This window comes from Heloderma suspectum, chromosome 4 (genome assembly GCF_057233095.1).
Source record: "Heloderma suspectum isolate Gila_16-S chromosome 4, 16-S_ref, whole genome shotgun sequence".
In the NCBI taxonomy this organism is placed as follows: Eukaryota; Metazoa; Chordata; class Lepidosauria; order Squamata; family Helodermatidae; genus Heloderma; species Heloderma suspectum.
Window position 1 is genome coordinate 70,846,975 of NC_139461.1, and position 25,089 is coordinate 70,872,063.

The following is a 25,089-nucleotide window of genomic DNA, read 5'->3' on the forward strand; positions in this document are numbered from 1 at the left end:
CAAGAAAGTAAAATCTGTCACTGCTTCCATTTCTTCCCCTTCAATATGCCAGGAAGTGATGGGGCCAGATGCCATGATCTTAGTTTTTTTAATGTTGAGTTTCAAACCAGCTTTTGCACTCTCCTCTTTCACCCTCAACAAGAGGCTCTTTAGATCCTCTTCGCTTTCTGCCATTAGGGTGGTATCATCTGCATATCGGAGGTTGTTGATAATTCTCCCAGCAATCTTAATTCCGACCTGTGATTCATCCAACTCAGCATTTCTCATGATGTACTCTGCATATAAGTTAAATAAGCAGGGTGACAATATGCAGCCTTGTCGTACTCCTTTCCCAATTTTGAACCAATCGGTTGTTCCATGTCTGGTTCTTACTGTTGCTTCTTGACCCTCGTACAGGTTTCTCAGGAGACAGGTAAGGTGGTCTGGTACTCCCATCACTTTAAGAATTTGCCACAGTTTGTTGTGATCCACACAATCAAAGGCTTTAGCGTAGTCAATGAAGCAGAAATAGACGTTTTTCTGGAATTCTCTTGCTTTCTCCATGATGCAGCGAATGTTGGCGATTTGATCTCTAGTTCCTGTGCCTCTTCTAAATCCAGCTTGTACTTCTGGTAGTTCTCGGTTCGCATACTGCTGAAGCCTAGCTTGTAGGATTTTGAGCATCACCTTGCTGGCATGTGAAATGAGCGCAATGGTGCGGTAGTTTGAACACTCTTTGGCGTTGCCCTTCTTTGGAATTGGAATGTAAACTGACCTTTTCCAGTCTTGTGGCCACTGTTGAGTGTTCCAGATTTGTTGGCATATTGAATGCAGCACTTTAACAGCATCATCTTTTAGGATTTTAAATAGCTCGGCTGGAATACTGTCATCTCCGCTAGCTTTGTTGTTACTAATGCTTCCTAAGGCCCACTTGACTTCACTCTCGAGGATGTCCGGCTCAAGTTCAGTGACCGCACTATCATGGCTATCAGGGACATTCAGATCTTTCCTGTATAGTTCTTCTGTGTATTCTTGCCACCTCTTCTTAATCTCATCTGCTTCTGTGAGGTCCCTGCCTTCTTTGTCCTTTATCATGCCCGTCTTTGCACAAAACGTTCCCTTGAGATCTCCAATTTTCTTGAAGAGATCTCTAGTCTTTCCCATTCTGTTGTTTTCCTCGATTTCTTTGCATTGTTCATTTCAGAAGGCCTTCTTGTCTCTCCTTGCTATTCTCTGGAACTCTGCATTCAGTTGGGTATATCTTCCCCTTTCTCCCTTGCTTTTCGCTTCCCTTCTTTCCTCAGCTACTTGTAAAGCCTCATCAGACAGCCACTTTGCTTTCTTGCATTTCTTTTTCTTTGGGATGGATTTCGTTGCTGCCTCCTGAACAATGTTACGGACCTCCGTCCATAGTTCCTCAGGCACTCTGTCTATCAGTTCTAATCCCTGAAATCTATTCCTCACCTCCACTGTATATTCATCAGGGATATGATTTAGGTCATACCTGAATGGTTTAGTGGTTTTCCCGACGTTCTTCAATTTAAGCTGAAATTTTGCAAGAAGCAGCTCATGATCTGAGCCACAGTCAGCTCCAGGTCTTGTTTTTACTGACTGTATGGAGCTTCTCCATCTTTGGCTGCAAAGGACATAATCAATCTGATTTCGATATTGACCATCTGGTGACGTCCATGTGTAGAGTCGCCTCTTGTGCTGTTGGAAAAGAGTGTTTGCTATGATCAGTGTGTTCTCTTGGCAAAACTCTATTAGCTTTTGTCCTGCTTCATTTTGTACACCAAGGCCATGCCTGCCTGTTATCCCGGTGATTTCTTGACTTCCTACTTTAGCATTCCAATCCCCTATGATGAAGAGGACATCTTTTTTGGGTGTTAGTTCTAGAAGGTGTTGTAGGTCTTCATAGAACCGATCAACCTCAGCTTCTTCGGCCTCAGTGGTTGGGGCATAGACTTGAATTACTGTGATGTTGAATGGTTTGCCTTGGATTCGTACTGAGATCATTCTATCACTTTTAAGATTGTACCCCAGTACTGCTTTTCCCACCCTTTTGTTGACTATGAGTGCTACTCCATTTCTTCTAAGGGATTCTTGCCCACAATAGTAGATATGATGGTCACCTGAATTAAATTCGCCCATGCCTGTCCATTTTAGTTCGCTGATTCCCAAGATGTCGATGTTCAATCTTGCCATCTCATGTTTGACCACCTCCAGCTTACCTAGATTCATTGATCTGACATTCCAGGTTCCTAAACAATATTGTTCTTTACAGCATCGGATTTTCTTTTCACCACCAGACACATCCACAGCTGAGTGTCCTTTCGGCTTTGGCCCAGCCGCTTCACTCTTTCTGGCGCTACTTGGAAATACCCTCTGCTCTTCCCCAGTAGCATATTGGACACCTTCCGACCTGAGGGGCTCATCTTCCGGCGTCATCTCTTTTAGCCTTGTGATACGTTCCATGGGGTTTTCTTGGCAAGAATACTGGAGTGGGTTGCCATTTCCTTCTCCAGTGGACCACATTTTGTCAGAACTCTCTGCCATGACCTGTCCGTCTTGGGTGGCCCTGCACGGCATAGCTTATGGCTTCACTGAGTTACGCAAGCCCCTTCGCCACAACAAGGCAGTGATCCATGAAGGGGTATATTTGCATACACAAAGATAAATCAAATAGCGGTAACCATGATTTGCTGCCAGATACTTCTGTTACGTCTAAACAGGCTCACTGCCTACTCCAGTTGCTACTAGATGGTCCCTTCCTCAGTCCTACCCATAGTCACTATTATATCTAATATATTTCCATTTCCTGTTCAATATCGTCCCCCAAATAAGTGATGCATTTGTTGAGCTATTACTACACTAAGCTGTCACCCATATGCAAGGTCTGGAGAGTTTGGGTGCAACCTGAGTTTTGTCACTGCACATTCTCTGTATAGTGTGGGGAGGCATCCAAAAGACTGGATTGTTTCCTTGGCACCACGTAGGAAAGCAGGGATCATATGATGCGATCTTTCAAGTGCTGCTTGCTCTGACTCCACCCTCCATTCCTTCCAAGCCTCACCCAGGAAAGTCATTTCTTGAGCTTCCTCTCCAGTTTTCCACACCTTTTTCTAATTCTTTTTCTTACTGTTTCTCAATTCCAGGCTTCCTTCTGTTCCTCCCATAAAATTTTGCTCCTTCTCACCTCTGTTCTGATGGCTCTGGTAGGGAAGGGAACAATGACATTGAAGACGATGCACATTAGGGTCATCAGGGTCCTCAAGCACATGCCAGCACACCTCACAGCTTGCTATAGTCCTGTTCTCCCAACTGCCAAACTATTGCATCTCCCAAGCCTCACAATTGTGCTACTGCATCCGGGCAGAATAGACAGCCACCTCCTTGCAGTGCTGGTATCTCCCCAAGCTCCAAAGAGGCTGAGCTCCAAACAAAACCCTGCTGCACTGCTGAACAACTTATTGACTGGGAACTGGTGATTTCTGAGGCCTCCGACACTGAATTGGTCCTAGTGGAAGACAACATAGCCATCACGTGAGATCTAGAGATGAGTGTGTGTGTGTATGGGGGGGATCACAGCAACATTGCAGGCAGCGGCCACCTTTTGTCTAGCTGTCAATTCCAGGCAGCGCCATCTTCTGGTTTTCAGGCCTGCTTGGGCATTCAGCAGCTGTGGACCACCAGACCTAATCCTTCAGGGCAACACTCTCTTCCCACTCCCTTCAATGAGGATCAATTTATGCCAAAAATTAGGGCTGTGGGTAGCTAGTGAAATCATTGATAGGCATTTACTGAGGCAGCCCAGAGTAGATACTCCAAGGGAGCAAGGATATCGCCCTCCCCTCAAAATTTGCCTCCATCCTCTCCTCCCAGAGCTGCATCTAAATCAAAGTGGAAGGGAAAAGGACAGCTTGTTAAAGGGAGAATTCCTTAGCAAGCCACTACAAGCAACCCCACCACCTTGATTGCCACGGTTCACTCCGTGGCAAAATCTGACCAAGCCTCCCCACAGTTTCACTCTCTCTTGCCCAGTGGTCACCCCGCTGCGTATAGAATTAGTGATTATGAAAGCAACCCCCCTCATTCAGGTCTATCAGATCAAGAAGCAGGAGTATGGTCAGACTCAAACTGAGCAACCTTCTAGGGATCACCTCTTTAACGCTGATTATTTCTTCCCTCTGCTCTCTAAAGTGCTGGCCACCCTAGGCATCGGCTCCCCTTCACCAAAAGAGCCTACTCTCTCCTCAGTAACTACAGCTCTATTAGAGAGGCTAGGGATCTGTAGCTGTGACATCTCAGCACTCTCACCATGCTATAATTCCCAGGTTTCTTTAGGGCATGGGTGGGCAACTTGTGGCCCTCCAGATGTTTTGGCCTATAAACTTCCATGATCTCTCACCCCAGGCTATGCTGGCTAGGGATGATGAGACCCGTAGGCCAAAACATTTGGAAGGCCACAAGTTGCCAACCCCTGCTTTTGGGAAAGACGTGATAACTACCCAGAGGGGCAGCAGTCTTTCCAGAACCCAAGAAAACCAACAGCGAGGCCCCTTTCCCTTAGCTTTTCAAGAAGCTGGTGGACTTGGAATGGGCCGCTCTTTTCCAAGGCAGAAAGGGCATTAATGTAGCACAAAACTTCTACTCCCTTCCACAGCAACCATGGAAAAATTTAAGATACCCTTTGTAGCCACCCCAGTGACAGCTCTTCTTTCAGGAGCCATTACTCCCAAAGAAGATGGGATCCTATTCAAGGATCTTAATGAGAACCGGTCTGACTTCACCTTTAAAAGTGTTCATGAAGCAGCTTCACTAGCCATCACAGCATTCCCTACCTCCTCACTCTTCACCTGTGCACCCATGCTCTGGGTGGAGGATGTCTGCCAAATTCACCTTTGTGGAAGACATCACCTGGGATGCTCTACTCAGCCAAAACCATAGCTCTACCTGGACTATCTCCTGAGAGCTCCCCCTCTCACCAAAGCAAAAAGGGATCTTCACACCAGTCTGGTATGAGATTGATTCACCTAGGGCCACTCATAAACATGGACACTGGCTCCATTTCCCTGTCCCCAGAAAGAATCTCAAAACTGCTCCAAGAGTCCTCCTCTAGCCACCATCTCAGGGCAGTGGATCTCATGACCCTAGCACACCTTTGGGGACTCATGATTTCCTGCATCCAAATTCTCCGATGAGCAAGATTCTACTCCTGTCCTCTCCAGTGGTTACTTCTACCTTACCAGAAGGACACTACTTTCACACATGACAGATTAATACAGCTTCCCCTCCGCCCATAATCAAAATGTCACTCATTTGGTGGAGGAATCGTTCCAATATCCACAAAGGACTAACTACAGATGCCAGTCTAATAGTGGGAGACCCACTGCCACAATCTGGTAGCCCAGGGCCGCTGGTCCCCTGCAGAAGCCAGCCACAGCATCTGCTGGCTGGAACAATGAGCAGCCCATCTAGCACTAGTCCACTTTCACCATGCCCTACAGAGGCATCACATCCTCATAAGAATAGACAATGGCCCACATAAGCCATCGAGGGGGGTCTCACTCAAAAGTGCTTTGAAAGGAAGCAAATCTTCTCTTTGCCTGGGTGGAGTGATCCATTCTATCGATCTCAGCCCAACACATCAAGGGGACGCTATGTGCGCCAGCAAACTATCTCAGTCAGCAACACATTGATCCAGACAAGTGGGCCCTCAACCCTGAGGGCCTTCACCAAATTCAACACCACTTTGGCTGCTTGATGCTAAACCTTTTCACATCCCCCTCAAAATCACAAGCTTCTCCTGCTTCCAGTCCAGCAAGTTGGAAGCACAGAATGCTCTCACATCACCCTGGCCCCCAGGTCTTCCGTTTGTCTTTCCACCAACACTCTGATTTCAAGGGTTCTTCTCAAGAAACAAATGCAGCAGGCCACATTTTTCCCCACACTGGCCAAAATGCCCATGGTTTTCGGAAATACTACACTTGGCTAAGACAAATTCCTGGTTCTTTCTACAGCAACCAGATCTCACTCAGGCACCCATTCCTCATCCAGACCCAGCCTGGCTACATCTAGCAGCATGGAAGCCAAATGGCAAACATTCCTGAGCCTGCTCATTAATATTCTCCTGTCTTCTAGGAAACGATCAACGGAGTGTATCTACAAGGCAACCTGGAGGGCTTTTTGCAGATGGTTCAAATGCAAAACAGTGGAATCTTCTAAGGCAGGCCTCACCCCACCTCCTTTCCTTCCTCCAAGGAGGTATGGACATGGGCCTTAAAGCCAACTTGTTAAAGACTCCAGCATCATCTCCTCAGTTCTCTGGAGACCTGGACATGCACCAATGGCGACACCCCACCACCACCACCACCACCTGAAGTGCTTCCTACAAGCTGCTCTTCTCAGCTCTCCAGCAGTAGTGCCCAGATTCCCATCCTGAAACTTATATACAGCCCTAAAAGCACCCACTCAGGCTCCTTTTGAACCCCTATGAACTGTGTTGCTTAGACTCTTTGTTTTCTAAGATGGTTTTCCCTATACCCATCACTTGAGCCAAAAGGGTTTCCGAGTTGGGCACTTTATCTGAGACCATCTATGTGTCTTCACCAACAACACAGCAATACTCAGACCCTTCCTTCTTACTAAAAGTAACTATGCGTTTCACCGGCCTCAGGAACTGGTCCTTCCATCTTTCTGTCCAAACCCTTCTCATTCCTCTGAGAAGCTATGACACAAATTAGATGTCTGCAGGGCTCTAAAAATGTGAGTAAGTAGAACCAAGGACCTATGCCTCACAGACTCACTATATCTGTCTTTCCATCTACCATCACTAGGCAAAAAGGCCTTCAAGACCACCATAGCACACTGGATTGAGGCCTGTATCACATCAGCATATGATGCACAACACATTCCTAGGCCTCCACATCTCAAGGCACACTCTACCAGGGCTGCAGCAGCGTCTGCTGCTTTTTCCACAAATGCTTCTCTACCAGCGACCTGGTTGATACCTAACATTTTCATGAGCCAAAGGAAGCAGCACTTGAAAGATCATAATCATGTGATCCCTGCCTTCCTGGGCGGTGCCAACAACACAACCCAGTCTTTTGGATGCACTTGCAATTGCACTAAGAGAATATACGGAAAACAAGTTGCTAACATTCTTTTAATAACAAGAGCACTGTGAAACTTCTAAACTTTCATTTTAAAAAAAGCTAATTGAGGCTACTACATCTTTTGTGGCTGTCTGTATTCTTTATGGCACTTTGCTTGAGGAATAATTCCTGTTTAGACTTCAATCTGAGCCTATTCTGATACTGTTTCTTCCTTGAAGGAATAACTGAAAAAAGTTAATGTTTTGTAATTATAGCCAACATTTCAGGATCAAACCTATGATTTCTTGGTTCTTTTCTACATACTAGCACCCTGTGTGTGTGTCTTGTTTTTTTAACTGGCCATGTGATGGCAACAGAATGACCTGTTACTTTACAGGCTGTAAAATAATCTGAGCAGAACATATTCCGAATCATAAACATATGTACAACATTCAACCACAAGAGGGCAATGCTTCAATAGCTATCAGTGGCTATTGTTTGTCTGTGGAAAGTATACATAAAAGCAGTTGCAGAGGGAACACTGGGCAGGGCAAAGCAAGTGTGAAATATGCCCCCATTTCTTCATGTTCTTTCAAGCTGTACTAGTCTTATGTCAAACCCCAGATTGGGCGGGAGGGTTTCTCCCTAACAATTACATCAAATAAAATGGGTAACGTCTTGCAAGGTGGGTTCACGTTTGAAATTATTTTGAAGCACCTCTCACAGCCTCTTCTGATACACAGCTTATTAGCTGTGGTAGATGCACAGTAATGTAACTCTCAGAATGGTCAGATACGTGTCCCAACATTCTAAACTGTAACAGCAAAAGCGAGTGTGGTCCAGGGAACAGACTGAGAAACCCGGGTTCAAATGTCACTTCAGCCACTAGCTCACGATTTAGTCTCGGGCAAGTAGGTTCCGACCATGCTAGAAAAGATTCTAGCAAAAAAGAAGCCTGTAACAGGAATTGCTGGACTGGCATGAGCCAGGCAAAAGCAAACCGACACGGGCCCCCTCCAAGTCTCTCCCCCGCCGCCCGCCCAAGCGCTGTCGGTTCTCTTGACGTCTCACTGACATCAGTAACTGCGCTGCATGACCCCAAAGCGAAGGGGCAGGTGGTTGTCCGGAGCAGGTCCTCTCCTCCCCGCCTACAAATCCAGCCACGGTAAAAAGGCCGCCCCCGGGAGCAGCTGAGGAAGGCGCCAGCCCCACTTGCTGCTCGTTGCACTACCGCCCCTTGCCGCGCCTGCTAGGGGAGCGGGGTGTACACCGCGTGCGCCGGAGGCATACTGCCCGCACGAGGGGGCTTGCAGGGCCGCCGCCGCCGCCTAGGACGGAGGAACTCAGGACGGAGGAATTCAGTCAAGGACCCCAGAAACGGGCGGGAGCGACGAAGGTTACAGGCTTCTCTCCCGCTATTCGCGGCGGGCAAGGCAGGAGGCACCTCCCGCCCCCACAACAACCGAGCTGCCGCCGCCCCGTGGGTAACCAGGCGTCTGTGCGTTGCTCACTTTCTCCGCCTGGGGGCGCCCCCGGCTGGGAGGCGGCGGCAAGGAGGACGCGAAGCTGCGCCCCCCGGCCGCCGGATCAAAGGCGGCGAAGCGGCAGGGGACGGACTGGGGCTTAGCACGCCACGCCGCGCCGCGCCCAGACCAATCCCGGGCGGCGGCGGCGGCGGCGGCTGCTCCCGCCGCCCCTTGGCAGAGACCCTGCCCACCCCCTCCGCCTCCCGGGGCTTCTCCAGCAACACCCCCCCGCCGTCACAAGGGGCAGGAGGCGGGCCCGAGCTGGGGATATAAGCAGCCGAGGCGGCACCTCGCTCCCAGGCTCTCCTTTCCACGCGCACGCGCGCCGCCTGAGACGGCGGTAGCTCGCTAGCGGCCGAAGCCCCGCGTGCGAGCCCGGAGCGGACGAGCGAGCCGGGCGGGCCAGCGAGGGGCAGCGCGGAGGGAGGCAAAGTCCAAGCCCGGCCAGCCGAGGCCCCTGCGCCTCGCGCCTCTTCCACGGCAGCAGAGCGGGGAGGCGACGTCGGCTCTGCGCCCTCCGCCAGCCGCTGAAGCCCCTCGCTCGCCTCGCCAGCACCGACCCTCCAATGAGCGCCGCCACCCTGGACAGCCTGGACTCGCTGTCGTGCTACCGGAGCTGGTCCCTGGAGCCCGCCAACTTCTACGACGCCCAGGTGGGTGAAGGCGGCGGCGGGCTGAGCCCCTCGTGCAAAGCGGGCGGCATGAGCGTCGCCGCCACCGCCGTCGAGGAGGCCGGCGTCATCTCCTCCGCCCCCGGCAGCGGCAGCCGCGACCTGGCGGAGCTGAGCGCCGCCGCGCCGGCCATGTACGAGGACGAGAGCGCCATCGACTTCAGCTCCTATATCGACTCCATGGCGGCCGTGCCCAACCTGGAGCTGTGCAACGACGAGCTCTTCGCCGACCTCTTCAACAGCAACCACAAGGGCGGCGAGCGCGGCAGCGGCGGCGCCTACGGGGACTACCTGCCGCCGCCGCCGCCGCCGCAGCAGCAGCACGCGTCCGGCGGCAGCGCCTTAGCCAGCCTGCTGCACGCCAGCGTCCCGCCCGGCCCGCTCCGGGGTGCCGTCAAGCAAGAGCCCGACTGGGGGGACGAGGCGTCCGGGTCGGGCTCGCTGCTGCCCTCGCAGATCGCTACCTGCGCCCAGACTATCGTCAGCCTGAGCGGCCAGCCCACCCCGCCTACCTCTCCAGAACCGCCGGGCAGCGCCTCGCCGTCCAGCTACAGCAGCCGCTCGTCCGCCTCGTCGTCGTCGGGAGGCAAGGAGCGGACGGCGAAGAAGTGCGTGGACAGGTTCAGCCCGGAGTACCGGCAGCGGCGAGAGCGCAACAACATTGCCGTGCGCAAGAGCCGCGACAAAGCCAAGCGTCGCAACCAGGAGATGCAGCAGAAGCTGGTGGAGCTCTCCTCCGAGAACGAGAGGCTGCACAAGAAGATTGACCAGCTCACCCGGGACTTAGGCAGCCTCCGACACTTCTTCAAGCAGCTGCCCAGCGCCACTTTCCTGCAGCCCTCCTCGGCAACGGACTGCCGGTAACCGGCTGCAGAGGGAGCCACCACGGCTGACTATGCAAGAGACTTTGAACTTCTTCAAGAATACCTCACAGAGAGCCGCACAGACTGCAGCTGGGGCTGCAGGGGAGGGAGGGAGGCAGGCCGGGTGGGAAGAGTGGCTGCACGCACAGACTGTGCCAAAGGTGTGCAGAGAGGCGCGGGGCGGGCGCTCCTTGCTCTCCTGGCTTTCCTCCCGAGGAAGGAGAAACCGAGGCTGGAAGGCCAGAAAGGAACATGCCGTGAAAATGTGTTGGCTTTCGCGTTTCTTTTTTGAATGGGCTAAGCTTGGGTCTTTAACCACAAAACTTGCCAAAAAAGTGAAAAAAGCTAAAGTCTCTTTCTTCCTAAATTATTTTTGTAATGATAGTTTTTTTTTTCTACATCTTCCTCCTGTTGATGCAGCTACGGTACTTTGTAAGAAACAAACATGATTTTCAAACTTTTCAAACACTTTTTATTGTAAACAGCAAGAGAAAAAATAGACTGAGCATGCTCAAACTTTTATATAAATTTTTACAGCATTTCTAAAAATAAAAAACCCTTTGAAATGTACTTTGACTTCGTATTTGTTGTGGTGGGACATACTGAGGTAACAGTTAAGGATGCAGGAGTTAAATGTGTAGTTTCTTGATTTTAAAAACATGAGAAAGCACCATGATAGTTTTTAAATGCTAGTTATACAGCTAACAGATAATATTAAAACAGGAATTCAAGGTGAAGTTATCCGCATTGGGGTTAAATAGTTACCTGCAAAAACATACTTGTCGCAATCTTCCACTGTCTTAAAGGGTGCCTAATTCCACCAAGGATCCAACAAGTTAAAGAAGTGCAATTCTATACCTATTGAACTCAGGACTTTCTTTTGAGTAGACATGTATAAGATTGTGCTGTTAGGAGAAGCTGAGCCTTCCTTAAAACTCAGTGCAATTGCAGGTACATAAAAATGATCCGGTAGAGAAAGTCTATGCATCTATATATACATTTATCCAAAAAGATAAACGTATACTCACTTTGATGCAAATACTTACGCATCAAAATGTCTAATTTTTAAACTGGTATGTGTACAAAATATTATGAGCAAAGTACATGGCAAAAGCAGTGCAAAAATAGAAGCCAGTTTGGCTTCTTTATTTCTGGGGGCTATTCGTCTCATGCCAGTTTGGGCATGAGACGAATAGCCCCCACAAATAATTCTAAGCAGTGATGTAAATGATGAATGTGAAGACAAACCAAGCCACAGAAAAAGATCAACCATGTAAACAAGATGCTAAACATGACCGGTGTTAAATCCTCAGGAGTAAACATTACAATGGCATGTTTTCCAAAAAATAAAATAAAATAAAAATGGTCTTCTATTTCTAACACAAATACACTGGGGAGAGGGGAATGGAGAGAAGTTTGTTTCTGCTTCAGGGAGCACTTTCAGGTATTACCATCCAACTCATCACAGATGTATTTTGCTGCATATGTGTGCACTAGGAAACTATAATGACTGCAGCTTCCAAATCCATGCATAACATAGCAAGATACAGGGTTGAATCCAGGATCTTCTGTGGATGGAAAGCTGCTGCTCACAGAAGGTGCCTCCACCTGGTTTTCAGGGATCCCTACTCCCCGCTGTGCCTCTGCTCGCCTCATTCAGCTGACACCCCCACCCCTCTGTGTAGCATTTTTAGGGGGTTGTGGGGGGCTGCCTTGAGAAGATTTATGTAAGGAAGTATACTTTGGCCAGCCCAACTGCACACACCCAAATCCAAACATATACTGCTAGCATGATTAGGCAAGGTTGATACCCTGCTCTTCTGCCTGTCAAGGTACCACTAAGACAGCTAACAACAACATAACATGAGCCAAATTGTTGCTGTCCACAGAAAAGATGCAGTGCCTAGATTTTGTACTGCTCTTTGGCTAAAAGCCACAGATTGCACAACACATTGATTCTTTTCAGAGGTACAATTAGCTAGTCACACAATGTAAAATCTAATATAGACACTGTTTTGAAAAAATTACAATTTGGAATCGGAAGCATGCATACTTCCAAGGAGCTCCGTTTATGATGAGATTCCCCTATCTCGCTCCCCCCACTCCACCCCCCCCCCATTCTAAGCACAAAAGCCAGCAGCTGAGTAGGGGGAATATTTCATGCAAGCAAGTCCATATATGCAGGGATTCCCTATTCTCTGCAAAAGAAAACCCTCTGTACAGTGTACACATACAGGACTCTGGATCCCAGCTATTATAATGAAGTCCAGCTGATTTTAGTGTTTCAACTTTCTTTTCTAAGACTGTGCCACTGTTTTGTTTGGTGCACCAAATAAGTTAGATCCAGATTTAGTCATACTTTGAGTAGACCCAGTGATATCAATGGAACTTAAGTTAGTCATTAGGGTTTATTCCAAGTATTTCGTTGGGTTTATTCGAAGTATGACTAAATCTGGATCCAACCAGAAGATTTATGGTTCCTTAAAGAAATCTATTCCAGTTCTATCTACAAACCAAAAGGACATTTTAAAAAATATGGGTCGCATTAAGTATAACTATTCTCAAGGAGTTATCTTGTTCTTTTACTTTTAATTATACTGAAAAGTACAATAACCACTTTATAGGATGATGTTTTAAAAAGATACAATGGTCAAGTACTTCTATATTTAGACAATGATTAACACTGTACATATGCGTTTGACACCCTTTATCACATCAGCAGAAAGTAAAACATTTTAACTCTTTATAATGTTTACTTGAAATTGGTAACAAATACAGATCATCATTACACCATGTCATATGAGACATACTGTGTTTCAATACATATTTGGGAAATCCTTATTAGAATTTATTGTTAATAGATTAATATCCACAGTTGGACTTAATCATGTAGCTCAGAAATTAATTTTACAAACCTTTTCAAGCACACACAATTGTTTTAACATCCAGTTAGAAAAAAATTCAAGCCTCTGAAACCTTATCCAAAAATTAACTTCCAGATCAAGAAAAAAAAGTTGGACAAACGTATTTCACTTCAGTGCTTTGGAAATTACTTCTGGATGACCAGAAACACATACACAATGGGAACAATTCAGCCAAAGTTAAGCATTTGCAAGTTCCATTGATTTCAGTAGGAGAGATTTCAACACATGTATTTTAACTTCTCTCATTGAAATCAATGAGACCTGAATATGCTTAATGTTGTTTGGCACATGTCCCATATAAATATTAACAATATTGGCGCTAACAGTTTATTTTCAGAGTAATCTCTCAAAAAATATTTATTACCTGCATTATACATTATCTACAAGTACAGTTCACAACCATATTACAGACTAGCAGACAATATTTCCTTTAATTTTTTCCTGCATCTGGGAGAACAATTTCTTCCAATCCAACACAGCTAGATGGGTGGCTGGTTACAGACTGGACATAACAATATAAAAACCCCACCTCCTTTCCCAGCACACTCTTCACTTCATAACTCTGTAAGGATAAAGCACATACATTAAAACAAACAATCCTGTACATTTTGTCCTAGCCAGCATACAGCTGAAAGATACTCAGTGAAAGGTGCTCTTCAAGTAAAACCTTTTTTTTGTTTCTTATTTTTATTGCTCAAAAAGCAAAGTAGCCTGCATATAATCCTAACAGTTATGAAAAATAACCACTTTGTACCGTTGTTTGTCTGTATTAATACAAATTTGTATTTTACCAATTACATTTTAATAAAAAGTATATTTAAAAAAACATTTTAATAAAAAGTATATTTTTAAAAAAATCCACTTCAATAAACAAGTTTGAATGAAAAACAGAGAAACAAGTATACATACCCCGTTGTCAGCGGGGGAGGACTCCAGAAGTAACGAAATGGTCTTTTGGAGCAGCTAACATAACAAAGAAATGACAAAAGAAGATTCAGATTTATGTATTCTCTGCCCACATTAAAAATAGGAGTATTCAATAAAGATTAAAAGCCTATGACTTCAATTTGGCTTCATCCAAAGAGGACAGGTAGCTATATGAAGTTTGTGACCTTAAAGGTCTGTGCTTCCTGTAAGCTGTTAAACATTATGTAACTTGACACAGAAAAGATTTCCAGAATTTCATGATCCCAGGAAAACCCTCCAAAAGAAGACTCCCCACCTTTAAGATCTCAAAAATTATGGTGGAGATATTATTTAAGAAAAGACCCAGTGTAGTGCAGTGGATTGAAAGTTTGATAGGACGTGGATACTGAGCCATGAAACATAATGGGTGGCCTTGGGGAAGCACTTAGTCTTTAACCCCGACTTATTCACAAGGTTGTTATGAGGCTAAAATGAGATGAAGATACATGGTAACCGATTCCTGAATCTTTAGGATACACAGGAATAATAATGCTGGGACAGAGCTTTAAATTCTTGTTCATCATCCCATAGGGAGAATGGTAGTTGTACTGCAGTGAATAAAAGATCTGTGGATACTTGAAGGGCTTTAAACAGCTTTGGTCTCTCAAGGTACACGTACTTTCAAAGAAGGATGTGGTCCATTTGTTCCTAAAGTTCATGTAGTCCAACATCTAGGGCAGGACCCTTGCTATAGCAATTCATGCCTAACACTCTATACAGAACAGCTGAGATCATCCAGATTATACATGTGCTACACAAAAGAAAGGCTCTGTGGATGCTATAGAAACCGAATGCCTCTCTTCAGCTACAGCTGTTTATGAAACGTTATTTCATTTCAGAGCACCTTTAAGTGACCCACAGAGCCTCACTATAACATAACAATTCTTATAACATGAACTCTGTTCTTCTCATACCTTAACTTTTACTGTGGATAGCGGCCGGGATTGGCAATGCAGAAAGACTTCCAGGTGCATCTTGAGAACTGGTGAAATTACAGCTTTACAACACTGGCTGCAGTAAAGTAATCCTCTGAAATCCATGAGAAAAGGTCCATGTTATATATGCAACCAGCATTAGGCCTTTTCTTTATTAATTTGACTGTTTGAACGTGACCAAACATATGGTATCAGTTTTCTTGATGTGAATTTTTATTGTTGATTGGAAGAACTAATATTCATATTTTCCCTACCTTTATTAAACTGACGTTACAATCCTAGGGAGAAATAAGATGGAACTACAGATAGCAAGGGGAAGATGGGATTCCCAGCTCCAAGTGCGAATGGATTCCTAACGCCAGTGACATTACCAAGGGAAAGCAGGCAGTAGGAGGGGTGCTTAACCTTCTTCCACTCACCTATTGTCCTCTGAAAATGCCCATCCCAACCATTTTTAAAAACTGTTTTTCTCCCAGCTAGGGTCCAAGATCAAAACAAATCCAGCTTCAGGGAAAACTAGACAGGGGGATGGGGACATTTGCCTGGGCGAATCAACAGATATGAGAAGAATTAAGTACCCTATTACCACCATTCCTGCCCTGCTAATCTCCTTCTGCATTCTTGTTAACCAGTAATAATATGTTTAGGAAACTTTGTGCTGGATTTATTTAAACTATTTATTTTTACCCTGCACTTCAGCCAAAAAGGCTCCCAGGGTGGCTTACATAAGATCAATAAAACAAAACAGGCCCCACCCACAGGCTTTCTATCTAAAAGACCAAAAGGAAAAAAGGATGAGGAGGGGAGAGGAAAACAAGCACACCTGGACACCACATTCTTCAAGTTACATAGTAGTTCTTTAAATAACAGGCTGGAATGGAAATAGTTCAGGGAGAGGAGGAGCCCAATGGAACTGGTCTCTCAGCAGAGCCATGAGAATTGTCTTGCTTCTCTCTCCCCCTCTGCTGCAGGCAGATTGAATTTATTGTGAGCAAAGAGATTATGATGAGAAAGCTATCATCTTTTGCTTCTTCCCTGGAACATTCACTGGTGTACCTAGAGTTTCTATTCTTACTTACGGCCAGCAACTATTGATATATCCCCTCCCTCTGAATCTAACCCTTTAAAAAGGCATCCTGTGGCACTGAATTACAGAAGTTGTGTGTTGCACGAAGTAGTAGTGTTTTTGTTTGTCCTTAATATATTCTCTGTTAATTTTATTGGATGATGAAGAGAATTAAATTATTTGAGAATACTTTCAATTTTCTTTCTTCACACTATATAATTTTTATAAACCTCTATCATGACCCATTCCACATGGGCTCAGTGTCCATATGCAGAGGGGTTCTAATAGGGCTTAACAGAGCCCTGTTTTGCCCCCTTCCATTTCCAGTCCTTCTTCCCTTTTTGGTCAAATTACATGGGCTCCAGAGCTTGTGCAATGTGACCAGGTGAGAGGGAATGGGTGGAGATTATGGGAGGCATGCACAGACCTCCCACTCTCTGTAACTGCCTGTTATGCTGCTCACATGTGTGGGGAGGGGAGGTGGGAAGGAAGGGGGAAAAAACCCAGGGCTTTGTTAAGCACTATTGGGATTACTCTACATTCTCACACAGTTGTGCCCATGTATTTTGTTGCTTCTTTGAGCAGCTATTGGCTACTCAAAGGAAACATTAACATGTGAAATATCTCCTGTCTCCTGGAACTTTTGAGAAGAATTTTCCTCTGGATGAAATTAAAGGCAAAGTTGTTGCAGTATCTTGATCAAAATTAGGTAGGGCTACAGGCCACAGATTGCCCAACTTTGCACTGAAGGATCTGTTCTTTTATTCTGTGACTTCTAATTTCCAAAAAGCCTTTGATGACGAATTCTGTCAAAAGATTTTTGAGACTCCAAATACACAATGCCCATAGCATCATCCTTATCTACATTAGTTACACAAGCATGTTCTTACCTGTCTTGTGGATGCTGCTCTACTCTTTCATTGCCACATCTGTTACATGTAGGCCAAGAGAAAGCAGCCCTCTCATTAATGCCTGCAACCATGCCTGAAAAAAGGGGAAAACATGTGCATGGGCTTAATATATATTGATGATATATATCAATATATATACCTTTGACACTTCGTCTTTTTGGCTTGATATAGTATGGCTCTTTCTTCTCTGCAGAAAGCTGTGTGTGTGTGTGTGTGTGTGTGTGAGAGAGAGAGAGAGAGAGAGCGAGAGAGAGAGAGAGAGAGCGAAAGCAAATGAAAAAGAATACTCTCAGGTATACGAAGACTTATTTAATTCTTAAAGACCTTTTATTGACTCCAGAACTACTAGAAAGCAACTCTCAGTTGCCATTTCTTGAACCTCCGAAGTATTAAAAGCTCTAACCTGGCAGCTTTTAACATTTTGCCTCTTTTTTTCTTCTTTCTGCTTCAGAGAGCAAGTGCTCTTGGTCACCTTGGACAAGTTTGAATGTATTATATCAGCTTAATAAGCCTTCTAAATGAGGCTTTTGCCTGCTTACCCAGCTCCTTCGCTCCTCCCTTTGCAGCAAGAGCAAATAAACCAGTAAGTCTTCCATTAACTATAGTTTCTCATTTTGTCTGAACAGGGAAGCTATGGTTAACAGCTTTGGAACAAGCCAAGGTATTATGCCAAATTCAAATCATGGCTTAATATCCTGGCTTACTCTGAAACTGTTAACAATAGTTTCCTGGTTCAGATGAAATGGAGAACTAGTTAATGGAAGATTCCCTTGGTTTGTTTGCTTACTGGCAGGGGCTGTGTGCCTGGCCAAACGGCTATTATGCCAAGATACTATTGTCCACATGTAGTAATTGTTTCAATCTGATATCTGGAAAATGCCAGGGAGAAGGAGGGAAAATCAACAGAATGTACATTCATCTAACTCCAGGAGTTACTCTTTATTTATATCCATGTAACTAGGAGCAGAATCTGCTAAAAAAAATCTGACATACGTGACTAGAAACATTAGGGAACTGAAGGCCATCGAGATACTTTGGATCACCAGTAAGCATTGTTGCAAAGTATTATAAATCAAGTAAATTGAGTATTGTATGGGAAGGCTAGTAAAAAGATTTAGAACAATGGAGATTTGTTGAGCCAAGCAATAAACATTAAGGATGTAGCACTGTTTGCAAGTAAAACATACAGATGGGTAATCTTGGGCACCTGCAAGTAAATGGATTACAATTGCCAAGCCTACAGTATATACGTCAAAGGCCAATCACCTCATAATCCCTGTTGTGTTGAGTAACAGTCAATCCTATGATAAACTCAAATGTTAGAGAATCACAACTGCTAATGTTTGCATGTTCTGAAAAGCAGTGCTGAAATTTGGTGGTGAAGACAAGGGTGAAATACGCATCAGACTTTATGTTCCTTTATATGCAGTTTCAGGAGTTTCAGAGACATATTACACTTGGCAGTTGTTGCTAACTGATAGTGTGAAAGAACACTTTAGTTCACAATGAAAGCCTGGACCATAGCAAGAAGCACAAGCAGATCAAGGGTGGCATCCAAATTTATCACCTCTGAACCCTACTTTTCTTTCAGGATGTTCAAGATGGCATATATAGGGTTATTCCAATTTATCCTTTTAATAACCCTGCAAGATAAGTAATCGAGGTAATCACAAGTGACCCTGTGATCAAGGGAGATGTTAAGGATTACTGTAAATTGATATGTTTTATGATACGAATGCCTCCCACTTACGGTAGAGCCACCCCTGTACCACATTCATGTTCACAACAGTCTAGTGACAGATAGTTACCAATATTTCTATTTACATGTGGAAAACTCAGGTTGTTTGTAAGGCTATCTTAGGAATCCTAGGTTAAACAGGGGTCAGAATCCTTCAATACATCATAACTGGCCACATTCACATATAACACTATGCCACGATTTAGTGTTATCTGCATGAGCCTCAACGAGCCTGAACAAAACCTCAGTCTTGCATGCCCTCCTCCCCTCCTCCTGCATAGCCTGGAGGAGGACTGTTGCCAAATTTAGCTTCACTTTCTTGATTCCTAGCTTGTTACTTATGAACCAGGAATTTTGGTTTAAAATAAACTATTCTGTCGCTAAACAAGCCAAAAGCAAATTCTGGAGTGTTTTGTTGGCTCGTTTAACAAAGTAGAGTTTGTTTTAAAATATGATTCCTGGTTTGTACATAATGACAAACCTGGAATCAGGAAAAGTGAAACTAAACTCAGCAGGAGCCCTCCTCCCAGCCATGTGAGAGGAGGAGAGGGGAGTCTTTGAGCACAAGCCCAAGACTTCACTAGGGCTCATTTCAGCTTATGCCCACGGTGCTAAATCCTAGCTTAGCATCACATGTGGAATGGCCCACTGCTTCTCTTTATTGAAGCACTGAGGCCAAGGGGACAGCACATTTTGTACCATAAACACTTAAAGAACAACTATTATTAGGTAGTTCGAAGTTACACATCTTTTTTCTTACACAAATCACACATTCTGCACTATGAAATGTTGAGGAGTACAGTAAATTTATTAAGACCTAAAGAAATACGGTTGAAAAATGTGATGACCATGCATTCTCTATTACATAGCATTCATTAGTCAAAATTTCATTTTATTTCAAAGTGTTCTGGGGTGCAAACTTGTGGACTCTGGGAAGACATCCCAGGGGCTAGAGGATTTTTTGGATATCCCTCTCTGAGGGTGGAGAGAGAGGCATGCCCTCAGAGGGAGAACTGATTTCATAAGCCTCCTACCTTTTGCTGTGGAAAGGTGTGCTGCTGATGCTTCTCTAACATCAGAACTACAATGTCAGAAGGCAAAAAAGAGGTGTGCTAAGAGAGGCTGAGGAACCAGAGGATCCAAAGCCCTCCTCTTCCCCCAACATGCCCTCTGAACAGGCAAAACATCATGCCAGTCCTGAAGCTGGTGTAGTTATATCCCTCCCATTGGGTGTAGTGGGAAGAAAAGGATTTAAAACGGACAAATGGGTATAAAAGGCCAAAAAGGAAAAAAAAAAAGTCCTCTCAACTTCTGCCCTAGTGGCACAGGAAGGTAGTTTCTTCTACCTCAGTTTTTGCCTCCCTCCCCCTTATGATTGCTCTGTAAGGTTGCAATCCTATATCCACTTAGTAGGGAGTGGCATGTATAGGATTGCATTGCTTCATGCTTAATTAAACAAAGAAATCTGGAAGTTAAATTAACAGATAAACAATATTTTCAGCTTTTAAAGAGATTTAAACAACCTCTTCTGTTACTTGCTAAAATGGGGGGAAACGTCAACATTTTACTATGATAACATAAGGCTCCTACACAACTCAAAACCCTTGTCCCCTTATGTTCTTTTTTTTGGAAAATATTTTTATTTATTTTATCTTTATAAATGAAATATACAATACCAAACATACCAACAACTTGATCAATACTAGAATTTCCCAACAATACAATATTCTGATGAGGACACCATAATAACAAAAAGAGAAGGGAAAAGAAAGGGGCGGAAAAAGGAAAAAAGGCAAAGGAAGGAGGAAAGGAGGTGAAGAAAAAGGAAGATTCTTTCCCCTTCTCCTCCGCCTCCCCCTTAAAGAATTAAATTTAAATTCCAATACCCCTCAGCCTCCAATGCCATTCTATTTTACAAACTATATCTATAACCTTAACAATCTTACAGTTTAATAAACAACCTTACATTTCAATATTATATCATCAATCTTACATCCAAGAAACAGGTCTACAGTTCATTCCCAGTAACCTAGATTACTACTACTACTACTAATAATAATTTTTTAAAAAAGGAATGTAGTGTTATATAATAATAAAACTTAAAATAAACCTTCAACAGTCAGTAACATATTTTATATTTTATGCTAGATATATAAGTACACATTGTACCCTCAAACAATTAATTGAAATACAGCATACCATATCTATTTTGAAATAAAAAATATAAATAAAAGCAAGAAAAAACAAAAGTTGAAAGTGAATAAATGAATATATATATAATCATTATCTTCTGACGTAGCCTGGATCATGTAGACTAAACACAAACAGTTAACAAAGCTTGTTTAAAGATTCCAGTTCATGGGGTTGTAACAGGAATCTCACACATTTTTACGTTCAACCATGCCTCTGCCATTTCATGATTTATAAAGTTCTTCATCTGACCTTCAGACATGATACAAAGTGTAGCAGGATATTTTAAGTAATATTGTAAGTTCATTCGTTTTGCCATATTTTTTGCTTTGATAAAATGCCTTCTTTTATTCACCACCTCTTTGATGTAATCTGGAAATAACATAACTTGATCTTGTTTCCAGGAAAGGCTTCCACCCTCTCTTGCCAAACGCAGGATATAATTCTTTGTGGAGACTTTTGCAAATTGGACTATGATGGTATAATCAGTCCCTTTCGCATTTGGCACACAAAATGCCTGCTCAATATCAAGTAAATAATCAGATGGGATAGGGAGTATCTCATGCAAAAGTTTATCCACAAAAACAGGCAATTTTACATCATTAGACAAATTTTTAATTCCAATAATACGTACATTGGATCTTCTCATGAAGGCCTCCAGTTGAGAAATTCTGTCAGAGGTAGTTTTAAAACAAATTTGTGTTGAAGTTTCATTCGCTGCTACTTGGTCTTCTAGCTCGTTAATTCTCATCTCCATTTTTTGCCATGACGCATTAATTACATCGATGGCTCCTTGCAAGGTGGTGATAGAATTTTGGAACCTTCTGGCTTGCTCCGTAAATTGAGAAGATAAAGTCTTTATTAGAGTAACTAATTCTGTTACTCTAATAATCTTCTGTTTCTGAAACTTTTGACACAGGAGGTACGGGGGGAGTTGGCGGTGAAGCCATCCCCTTTCTTCTCCTCGGTGCATTCATGTTTCTCTCAAACAGATCTTACAGGTTCTCAGATGTTGTTAATATTTCTTAAATCATCCCACAGGAGTTGTTGGTATTTCTTGAAGCATATATTATTATGGAACACGTCAGCCCTGTTTTCTCCTATGAAATAGGAGTCTCATCACGGCTTTTTGTGTTGGTAAAGCTCTGGGGAGATATTCCTGGAATCCAGCCCCCGCACTATCTCGAGGGGGGTACTTTTCTCCAAGATGTTGTCCAGATTCCGCCTTGCCCCCCCTTTAATTCCAGGGGGGAGATGAAAAGGTTTTTCAGCCTTTTAAAAAGCTGTTTGAGAAAGCTCCCACGGGAAAACCCGTGGGAGAACCCATGGGAAGCTGCCAGAGCGACATCGGTTCCAACCGGAAGTCTCCCCTTATGTTTTGATTCTTATAGGTGGGATTGTGAGGAAAGGAATCTTTTAATATATCTTTCCCAAACTGTGACATTTTGAAGAGCAGCAAAGAATCCATTGTATTCTTGGCATCTTACCATAGTGCACACGCTACCCTACTTGTTTAGGAATTAAGCAGAGTGCAGGGGAAAAATGATGATCTCAAAAAACAGTTTTTTTAAAAAAAATGAAAGTACTTTTTCTTAATATTAAGTAATCTAAATATAAGCATATTAACTCTATATTCAACACCATTTACCAGATACACTGAGTTAAAAGCACACTTTTCTGTGTAAATGAAAAACCAATTTGATCATTTTGTAAATATGAACATTTCCACTCTAGTGAAACATAGGCATTTCATTATCACCCAATGAAAGTAAACTGTTCTAGTCTGCCCACTAACTATCAGACCTTGCTTCAATTTATCAATCATGGGCATTTTACTTTGTGAGGGCAGGGCGGGATCAAGTCAGAATGAAGCAGAAAGGGGCAACTCTGCAAGAACAAGAGAGGATAAAACTGTCCAGTGTGCAGATTCCTATATTCTCATACTTAACCTCATAAATTGTCATGACTACTGGCCATAAGAAAGACCCTACATCAAAATATTTTAAAGATATTCCCTCTATAGATAAAAAGGAAAGCATGCAAATCATATATAATGTGAGAAATAGATGGAAGGCCTAGTTGTAAGAATGGAACCACAGTGTAAATAATACTTTATTTAGTTGTAAAATAACATGGTTTAGGGCGCAATCCTCTGGCCACTAGACAGCAGCTAGATGGCCATAGGATTTTTCAGTGTTCAGGAACCAACCTTGGAGCCCGCACTCTGAGTCTGGTTGCCAGAAAACCACCTCCCTGCCCCCACCGCCTCATAAGAGGTGCAGTTCATCCCAGGCTCTGCACTTGTAAGAGCAGCGTGAAGCGGGAGAAAAGGGGGCGTTCCTGGGGGCGGGGACAACGAAAGCATCATTGTGACTCTTCCTATGTGATGTCTGGCCACAGCCCCCCCCCCGCTCCAAAGTGCTGCAGCTAGACAGACAAAAATAGCTGTCTAGCCGCTAATTCAGGGTGGCCAGAGCGCACAGGAGAAGATCCCCTCCACACTCCACCAACCTTGCATTGGATAGGCAGTCGCCTCCAAATTCAGAGGTGGCCGCCTATCCCCATAGGAATGCTCCCTTAGTAGTCCTAGTTACATTGTTCTTTGGGAAATATAGGAACTAGTATCAGTGAGAAACTTGATTTAAATCAAAGGCTTAGGCCCTATCTTCCTGGGTGATTTGCTGTGGATTGGGACTGTTTGGAGGTCCTTTGCATCACATGACATTGTGGCCAGTCCGCAGCCACCTTGGAGTTTACCTGTAGGGAAGCCGCATTTTTGCAGAGTACTTTTACTCTATTGTTTTTCTTTAATCGGCTCCCCTGCAGTTCAGCTTCCTCTTTAAATTTGGTATGACTGGGGCATTCCTAGGGGTGTGTCTTTCACCTGGCTGTGCCCTTGGTAACCTAGGTAACTAAAGTAACTACCCTGCCTTTCCAACACATCAAAATGCTAGAGCACCCTTTTAAGCCTTCAGAATCGCACTGCACTTCCTTTTCGTCAGTGGGAGTAATTAGCCCCCCAATTATTCACTCCTCTGAGGTTTGCATTATTTTGCTTCTCTGATGTTATGTTAAGGTGCTTCTCTGATGTTGTGTAAAGTTGCTTCTCTGATGTCACGTTACTTTGCTTCTCTGATGCGAATATGGGCTTTATTGCTGTAGCAATCTAGCATGGTCTCAGGAACATGGGAGCAGAAAACCTGTCACTGCAAGCAGGGAGAAGTGTCCAGGAAAGGAGAAAGAGGGGTTGGAAGCTATAACTCAATGACAGTTTGCTAGACTGGGGCAAAATTGGGAGGGTGGGGTGCTCTCATACGGAGCCTTCAAATGCTGCACTGGAAAACTGGGGATTTTGGCTTGTTCACCCCAAGTGTGCACACTGGGGAAAAAGGAGTGCGGGCAATAACTCCATGACAGTTTGCTGGAATGGGGCAAAATTGGGGTAGTGGGCCGCTCTCATAGGGATCCTTCAGATGCTACACTGGAGAATCAAGGATTTTGGCTTCTTTAGGCAAAAGTGCACACATTTAGGAAAAGGGGGGCGCTGCTGGGGTGCTCTCATGGTTAGCAGGTATCTAACCTGCCTTTTTAGTGCTGTTTGTAGCTTTCAGAATTGTGAATTACTCTCCATTCATAATAATGTAATAGCAGGGGGGAGCCTGGACATGGGGTGGGAAGCCAGCCTCTCTCATTGGTTGAGCAGCCCCTGCTGGGTTGACGGAATTCAGTTCTACTCCCCGCACTCAGCCCAGAAGTGTGTTCCTTTCAAGTGCTGTGTGACCTGTGAAAACTGGATTTTAAAGGTACGGTACACTTGGCTTTTCTTGCTGTGTGTGTCAAATGGGCCAAAAGCTGATAATGGGCCAAAGCTGATTCCATGAAAATCCAGATAATAGTCCCACACGCTTCTCCTTCCATTGTCGTGAAGATCCCCTCCTAAAGTGGCATTTTTTTCTTGCTGATTTAATTTATTATTTGATTGATTGAAATTACTTATATCCCACCTTTCAGGACAAAAATGCTTCCAAGGAGGATTACAAGTAACAACAATAAATATACATTGATAAAAACACAATAGAAATATAAGGACAAAAGTCATTAGGGTCTTTCTAGGGTCCTGCAGTTGGTCCTGCAGTTGGTGGCAGATGGACCCGTGGTGGTGGAGGAGGGGAGGGCCAGTCTGCTTGGAGCAGGTCCCTAACGTTGCCTGTCTCCCTCTCTCTCCT

At 44.3% G+C, this 25,089-nt stretch overlaps 2 protein-coding genes across 3 annotated transcripts in view; one reads left to right on the forward strand and one right to left on the reverse strand.

Annotated features, from left to right (window-relative positions):
* Positions 1-8,181: 8,181 nt before the first annotated feature.
* Positions 8,182-11,468, forward strand: CEBPD (CCAAT enhancer binding protein delta). Its single transcript, XM_084849598.1, has one exon. It carries the CDS (start codon positions 9,166-9,168, stop codon positions 10,132-10,134), a length of 969 nt encoding a protein of 322 aa, XP_084705724.1. The 5' UTR covers positions 8,182-9,165; the 3' UTR covers positions 10,135-11,468.
* A 1,227-nt stretch (positions 11,469-12,695) lies between these two features.
* Positions 12,696-25,089, reverse strand: part of SPIDR (scaffold protein involved in DNA repair) — a 294,732-nt gene continuing 282,338 nt past the window's right edge. For both annotated transcript variants that reach the window (XM_084849595.1, XM_084849596.1), the window contains exons 17-20: positions 16,915-17,008; positions 14,938-15,052; positions 13,967-14,020; positions 12,696-13,619 (exon numbers count right to left, since the gene is read on the reverse strand). In XM_084849595.1, coding sequence (XP_084705721.1) covers positions 13,488-13,619; positions 13,967-14,020; positions 14,938-15,052; positions 16,915-17,008 — 395 coding nt within the window. In that variant the 3' untranslated portion in view covers positions 12,696-13,487. The remainder of the gene's footprint in view (positions 13,620-13,966; positions 14,021-14,937; positions 15,053-16,914; positions 17,009-25,089) is intronic.